We start from the raw sequence: 8,152 nt of genomic DNA, 5'->3' as shown, positions 1-8,152 counted from the left end.
CAACCATTGTGGTTTTAGGCAATAATTATTTTCATGTATGGTTAAAACAACGGGGCATTTACTTACGTAGCACCTGAACATTGCTATTTCCAAATCTAGCACCGTCTTTCATCCATTTTTCAACACTCTCAAATATCAAAATTTATGATAAAACCCCAACCCATATTTTTCATTTTTATCAAATTCTCAATGGTTTGATCGTCCGCGCGAGAGAATATATCGGTTTGATAGTTAAAAAATATCACTTGGGCGTTAGATTTTGTAAATTACAGTATTTCAGGTGATATCTAAGTTTAAAAAATCAGACCGGACCGGTCGATTCGACTTTGAACCGGTGGCTAGTTCAGTTCGAACCACACAAGAAATCATTTCTAAATATGAACCGCCCAGAGCCAGTTGTACTGGTTGTTCAACCGGCTAACTGGAGAACTGGTTTAATCTTCAAAAAAATATCTATATTATTTTATATTTTTTTCTTATAGTTTACACATGCCACCCAGTTTCCGAATTCAAAAAGCAACTTCAATTCTAAAGGGTCAATTTTGACATTTTCCGGATCATGATTAAATCTGCAGGCATATCCAACATTATATATATAGATATATCTGAGGGCTACAAGGAGAGAGAATATAAAATTTTATAGGGTTATTATTATTATTTTTTTTTTTTTGTGAATAGAATCAATTAGCTTATGAAAGAGAGCATTTTTTTTTATGAAATGAATTTTATTTATTTAATAATTTTTCTATTATTTTATTATTTTAGATTATATTTAATTAATTATTATATTTATTAATTATCACGTTATCTAGTTTAAATCCGGTCAAATTAGTGAACTTTGAACATTTCATTTTTCTGAATTGATGTTCGATCCGATTTCCAAAACCTTGAGTGCTATTTATGTAATTATCCCCTATTATGCTATAACTTAAGTGGGCTTAAAGATGATATCTTACTTAAACTTTTAAACCTATAAATCCATTTAGGTGATCATGGAATTACAATCCCCAAATCTGAAATGCCCAACATTTTACTTATAATCTTGGAAGTTTGCATGTAAAATATGGACCATTTGATCAATCAGCTTATAGCAAACCAAAATAGCAATAAAAAATTGTTTCAAGTTAAAAATAACAAAACAGAAAATCGATCTTGTAAAAGGGAAAAAAAAAGGTTTAGATCTTAAATAATTAACTTATTTAATAAATTAGGACTAATTAATATTACTTCTGTTATATTCTGCAAAATGCCTCCTCATCTAAATGAAACATGATGCAGGGCTTGAGGAGGCCTAAGCTTTTCTGGGTATCAGCAGCAACGCCTTTGGCCTCTGTGATTCTATCAACCATCATTGTCTTTGCTCTCAAAGGTCACAGACATGGTATCAAATCCGTGAGTAAAGCCAATAGCTCAAGGCTTTATATATATAGATATATATAGATATATATAGATATATATAGATATATATAGATATATATAGATATATATAGATATATATAGATATATATAGATATATATAGATATATATAGATATATATAGATATATATAGATAGATAGATATATATTATTTATCTATGTAGAGGGTGGGAGGGAGAGAAAGTGAAGCCAATTTATACAACTGGTTGCATTTTTGTGAACAGATTGGGCACTTGCAGAAAGGTGTGAACCCGCCCTCTGCCAATATGCTAAACTTCCATGGCTCCAACTTAGCCCTTGCAATTAAAACAGGAATTATGACAGGAATCCTATCTCTTACAGTGAGTTCACACCAAACACGCCAACTTTTTCTTCATATATTTGCCAATCACCAACCAAAATGACATCTTTGTTTTACAGGAAGGGATAGCAGTTGGTAGAACATTTGCATCTCTGAAAAACTACCAAGTGGACGGAAATAAGGAGATGATGGCGATCGGATTAATGAACATGACAGGCTCCTGCACTTCATGCTATGTAACCACAGGTCCAAGCCATTAAAAACCATATATTTAGCATCAAAACACTTTTTTTTTTTTGCATGATTTCCCTAAATACATTAGAGAAAAATTTCAGGATCATTTTCTCGATCGGCAGTGAATTACAATGCAGGATCTAAGACAGCAGTCTCTAACTTAGTGATGGCATCTGTTGTGCTCATAACTATGGTGTTTCTGATGCCACTTTTCTACTACACTCCCAATGTTATATTATCAGTGATCATCATAACTGCAGTCATTGGCCTGATTGATTTAGCTTCTGTCATCCGCTTATGGAAGGTAGATAAGCTTAATTTTGTCATTTGTCTTTGCGCCTTCTTTGGTGTCCTCTTCATGTCAGTGGAAATGGGCCTTGCTATTGCTGTAAGCTCTTCATTTTTTTCACCAATCAGTAATATGAAAATAGCAGTTAGCACAGTGTTGAAGCCTGTTTTGTATGTTAACTTTCAGTTGGGAATATCCATGTTCAAAATTCTGATGCATGTGACAAGGCCAACCATTGTGGTTTGAGGCAATGTAACTGGAACTCAGAGCTATAGAAATTTAGCACAGTACAAGGAGGCTGAAAGAATTCCTTCTTTCATTGTACTCAGCATTGAGTCTCCCATCTATTTTGCCAACTCAATGTACCTTCAAGAAAGGTTGAATTTTTCTCTTGAGCTTAATCTCCTCTGTTTCCAAATACGAAGAATACAAACACATGCTTAATAATGTTCCAATTTCTCAGAATTTTGAGATGGGTGAGAGATGAAGAAGAAAGAGCAGCAAAATTGAAGGAGGCTGACATAACATGCATTGTTTTGGACATTTCTGGTAATTAACAGACTCGGCTGCATTCTGAAATTTTCATTAAAAATTTCATCTATCAACAGATCATATAAGAAGGCCCTCAACAACAGACTCAGCTGATTTCTTCTTTGTAATTGTTTCAGCTGTAACAGCAATAGACGCAAGTGGAATTGATGCTCTTCTGGAACTTAAGAAGGCCCTCGACAACAGATCACTCCAAGTAAGAGAACCTTATATCATGATTCTTAAACAACCATGTAATGAAATTCTTAATAGAACAAATACTAACTATTCTTCATACTGAATTCTGCAGCTTGTGCTTGTAAATCCGGTTGCTGGTGTAGCGGAAAAACTGTATCTATCAGAGGCTTTGGAGAAACTTGGATCTGAATGTATTTATATGCGTGTTAGTGAGGCAGTTATAGCAATCTCCTGCAAGTTGAAAGACCAACCATAACGAAATGAAGTTTTCATAACGAGGATTAATGAGTAGTTTAAGGAGACTAATCTCTTGCTTAATTGCAGACAGCTCTTCCAAGAAGAGGTTTTGGAGAAAATTTAAATAGAAAAATATGGCCAGGTTATTAGGAAGACCTTTCCTGTTAAGCTTTCTGATCTCAAGTAGGAGCATTGCTTCGTTTAAAATTTGAGCTGGAAATATGTCAATATTTATTCTTTAGAATTTAGTAAAAGAGCCTTCGAAATTCTGCAGTGCTTGGATAAAGCTTCCCTTGTTTAATTAAACAAATTAACAGAAAAAAAAATCAACTAAATTAATCAAAAAAATAAATCTATAATATGAAACAATGTTATGCAGGACCTATTAAAACCCGTACAAAATAAAGCAATGGTTTATAGTGTCGTGACTACCATGAAAGAAGGATCAATCTTTGGCATACCCCACACCCCTCAGTCCCTATAACTTAGGGCCCATTTGGGGTAGTTTATTGGGGGTGCGGTGGCGTTTTGAAAACGCCAGCGCGGTGCTTGGAAACTCCGTTCGCCCGGCGGTTTGGTGTCGCGCCGATACACGCGTGTGCATTTGTTAATAGGTGGATACACGCCCCTACCCCCACGTTCCGCGTCCGCGACTCGGGTTTAGGGAAAAATTTTCTCCTGTGCCCTTCTCTGCTCTCCCACACCCTCTCCCTCCCTATCATGACCCTAGCGAAGATCGACTCACATGTAAGCTTTTGTTTACTCCCTCTCCCTCTCTCGGTGAGATCTGATGTTCTCTGCTATGCGCGTTTATTTCGACTGGTTCGATTTACCATGTCTGATCTGGTTTTTCCATCCCTAATTTAGGCAAATTTCAGTTGATGATGTAAGTAGGGTTTTCTTGCTGATGATTTTGTTGGATTATGTTGGAATGCACTGGGTAGTGTTGCACTTGCTTTCTAATGAACACGGGAAACGTTGGAATTGTCTTGAATCTATTCCTATTGAAATGCAAACGACTTTCCAATGCATATGAATTATCTATCCAATGGATATGAATGTAGGTTTGTACATAGGAATTTTGTGGTATTTTGGTTATGAAGTTAGCCCTTGTTTCTTATACATTCACTTTGGCTGAACCCGAGAGCTCATGGTGGAATGTCTGTTGAGAACAGTTGCATGTTTTTTTATTATACATGAAATTAGCCCGAGAATATTTTTTACAGTAGAGGATTCCCTTATTGCACTTGATGATATGAAGGCAGTGTTGCACTTGCTTTCTTATGTATTTAGGTTATGAAGTTAGCCCAAGATAGAGAAAGTTCAAATTTTTTTAAATGATTTGCGTGGAACTGATCTATTGTTAATTCACCATAGATCGGCGAGCACGCCTTTTTCGGGTATCTTTTATAGTTTGTATTGTATGACTCTAGAGTCCACAAATTTGTCATACACTGGATCTTGCGCTGGGTTCTTTATTTTGGATTTACTTGGAGTGTAAATTTTTATTTTATATCTACTGAAGACTGTATAAAAAACTCTCTTTTGTGCTTGTTTTCCCACACAACACAATTGGTATTTTAGTGTCATATATAGTAACATATTGTCCTGTGCTCTCAAAACCCCACTCTACGGCTAATTGCACCTAATTTTACAACTACGTGCTAAAATATGGCATGTGGGAGCATGATAAAACCCACAGGAGTACTTGAATACTTGTACATTTTTATCCTTGCCTTTCCATATATCCTTATCTCTCAATTAGTAATCTCATAAGCTTATTTACCTATCCTGGCATGGATAGGTTACTTATGAAGTTAGCCCAATTTTGATTTGCTACAATTCTAGATATTTGCACTTGATGTTTCATAATAGATTTCTTCATCCTAATCTTGCCTTAAGAATACTTTTGGATGGAGACCCATGCCTTCTTGTATTTACAGCAGAGGATTTCCTTAGCTATTTCCTTTTGTTGCCTTATGTCTTTAGCATCTTTTACATCTCTTTGAGAGTTCATGGGTGAAAGACCATGTTGATGACTTTAGCCATGCGATTACCAAGTTAGCATTTGAAGCTAAGGCTTTTTTTTTTTTTTTTTTTTTTTTTTGTTTAAAAGAAAAGGAGCCCCAAAAAGAGAGGGGTTGTCTATTTATATATATTAAATATGAAAAGTTATTGAAAATGGTGGTTCCTAGAGCTTAATCATGTGTATCGAGGAATACATAGTTGAATCTTATTTAGATCGATACTTCTAGTAATAAGTTATTTTTTTATGCATACAAATGTGAATTCCACTATTTAAAGGTTGAAATGGTGGTTTTGTTGTGTAATATGAAACATTTCGATGCTTGGATGGTGAGTGAGAGTTTTCATTTATGGGACAATTGGTTGCGTACATATTGCATAGTTCTTATGTACTTATAAATCTAACACCTAAACATTCATATTCACACGCACACCACTCAGATTATAGTGAAGTTTTCGGTACCTTCTACTGAGGCATAGCTTTGTTACTATGTTTGGTTATGTTCGAAAATTTTGTTTCTTGTTAAGGCTATGTTTCTTTCCTATAGGGTGCAAAAGGCTTTCCTGTGAAGTTTCTCTATTGGGATGGTTGATCATTTTTGTTCTAGGGAGCATTTACATACATATCACATAAGTCTCATGTATGTATTTACAAATCTTACACCTCTTACACCTAAACATTCATAATGACATGCATACCACTCATACTTGATGCACTGGATGGTGCGGTGTCGGCGCTAAAAGGTTGAGGAGTGGGGGTTGTGGAGTTGTTGGTTGTCAGGATGGATATCCTAACACCCGTTTTAATTTAATTTAATACATAATTTGGAAAAAATAGTATTTTATATTTTTGAAAATACAAGACTGGACTGATCTCATATCCCCAGTAGTTTAAATAAACGAGTCTAATATTGCAAATAATGTATTTATCCCGAAATCCCGAAAAATAAACACACTACTTACTGTTAAGGCTCGATTAAATAAACTAAAGATTGTATGACATCCGTTAAGTCTCTGAAACCCTTTTTATTATAAGCCGACAAGTTCCCATATTTAATACAAAAAATTAAATAAGGTTTATTTTGAGCTGGGTTCGGAAAAGCTTCCTATAAGGGCAAGCCCCTATAGTTAATCACATCTTAGATAATCGAAGTCACCTAAGAAAACTCTCAATAAAAATCATGGGATATTATCTTCAAGGAGTTCAAAGAAATATAAATTTTCAAGGAGATTGGGTAAAGAGGTGTGAAGGGGAATGACTTAAATTTGGAACATTTTATTTTAGAATCTAAGGGGAGAGAAGCTAGGGGATATCTAGGGGATGTCATAGATCTGGATGAGAACCTCGATGACTTTCCAAAACTATCCTATTGTTTGACTTCAGTTTTAGAAATTAGAATTATTGAATGTTTCATCCTCCCAATTTTATTAATTATGGCTTACATTCGTGTAAAATGATCACACAAATAGCCTGGAAGATGTGAGGATTTAGGTCGTAACGAACGACAACCTCAGAATCCTAAGGCAATTTAGGGCTTATATTGTATAGTAGAACCATACAAAAGCCTAAGGATAAGTTGGGGATTTATGGTGCATAAGCAAACAACCTCGAAGTCCTATGGATTGTTGTTTAATTCTAAGGATTGGTTTAGTTGATGTAGACAGGCTTTGCTTTTGAAGATGGGCGTGCTGCCCATGATGCTAGCTCCAAGCTCCTCCTCATAGCAAGTTTAAGTTTTCTAATGTGTCAAGTTAGGATGTTAAATCAAATTTTCCCTAAGGTTATAGTTATTCAAATATTATAGAGGTTTAAAGTTGATTAGAGCGACACCGGTTAGGATCTCACGGTTCTCTCGTTCTGGCACCATTATTTTCTTTCGGATTCACTTAGTTCAATTGAATTTACTAAACTCGACTTAATGAGTTCCATACTTTCATTTAGACAGTGGGAAGTCTCGTCAGCAACTGTAGGTTCCTGATACACAAAAAATATATGCATTTTTAGACTCATATTTTATACTCATTTTTTGTGATATTACACTTTAATGAAAGGTATTTTTCATGTTTTCTTTCAGGTTGTTGAATTTTAGGACTTAGAGCAAAAAGGAAGCAAAAAAAATGAAATTTTGAGTCAAAATGAAGAAGTTAAAAATTTTTTCAGAGCTGACGACGTCGTTTGACAGAGAGCAGCGAATTAAATTGAGGACCACTGGCGTCGACGGCTCTAGTGTCGGTTCAGAGCCTGTTTCTAGAAGATTCAGTAAATTTGGACGCTTTTTGAAGAATTTTTAGATGCACCTATTGGAGAACCGACTCTAGGCTCTATTTGGGGCCGAAATTGATCAGAAAATTTGCTCTTTTTTTCGTCATTCCTTGCCTCAATTCAATCTCTTACACACCATACATTTGTCCATCTTCATTCCACAACCATTTTGGAATCTGTTAGTGATTTTTCTTTAAGAATTTAAAGTTTTTGTTTTGAGATTAAGTGTAAATTCTTTTCTAAGAGTGTTGGAGAAGTAGAAAAATGAGAGATTTCTTCTTCCTACATTTCCTAGGAAAGGCTATAAGGGATTTGCTTTGAGAAAGAGTTTCAGATAAGTGTTTTTTTATTTATTAGTGTTGTATGAACTTTCTTTTATATATGAAATTTGTGTTTTATTGAATTTTTCTCATAAAGTCTGAGTAGTTTCCTTTATCTTTCTCCGTACTCTGAGATATGGTGAAATGAAGATATTATATGGATGTATCAATGTTAAAATATAAAATAAATTGTGATGATTTGTCAACTCCAAACTTAATTTATTTTTTGGTCTGGTCAATTGAATTGTTAAAATTTATTGTGAAACATATGATCCAGGAAATGGAGTATGAGTTCTACAATAGAGTGAGGATCACGATTGATTCCATGAAGGAGAATTTT

The 8,152-nt window shown here is 34.7% G+C and overlaps 1 protein-coding gene across 1 annotated transcript; it reads left to right on the top strand.

The window, feature by feature from the left end:
* The first annotated feature begins 1,202 nt into the window (after window positions 1-1,202).
* LOC110032304 (probable sulfate transporter 3.4) lies at window positions 1,203-4,220 on the top strand. The gene is given in 8 exon segments (XM_020735887.1): window positions 1,203-1,392; window positions 1,642-1,758; window positions 1,838-1,964; window positions 2,054-2,340; window positions 2,428-2,618; window positions 2,705-2,790; window positions 2,910-2,986; window positions 3,080-4,220. Coding segments are annotated over 8 exon segments (1,152 nt in total). The 5' UTR covers window positions 1,203-1,269; the 3' UTR covers window positions 3,224-4,220.
* The last annotated feature ends 3,932 nt before the right edge of the window (window positions 4,221-8,152 follow it).

The sequence above is a fragment of the Phalaenopsis equestris genome, unplaced genomic scaffold (genome assembly GCF_001263595.1).
Source record: "Phalaenopsis equestris unplaced genomic scaffold, ASM126359v1 Scaffold000916, whole genome shotgun sequence".
NCBI classification, from domain to species: Eukaryota; Viridiplantae; Streptophyta; class Magnoliopsida; order Asparagales; family Orchidaceae; genus Phalaenopsis; species Phalaenopsis equestris.
The sequence above is the reverse complement of the archived record's forward strand: the minus strand, read 5'-3'. Positions and strand labels throughout refer to the sequence as shown.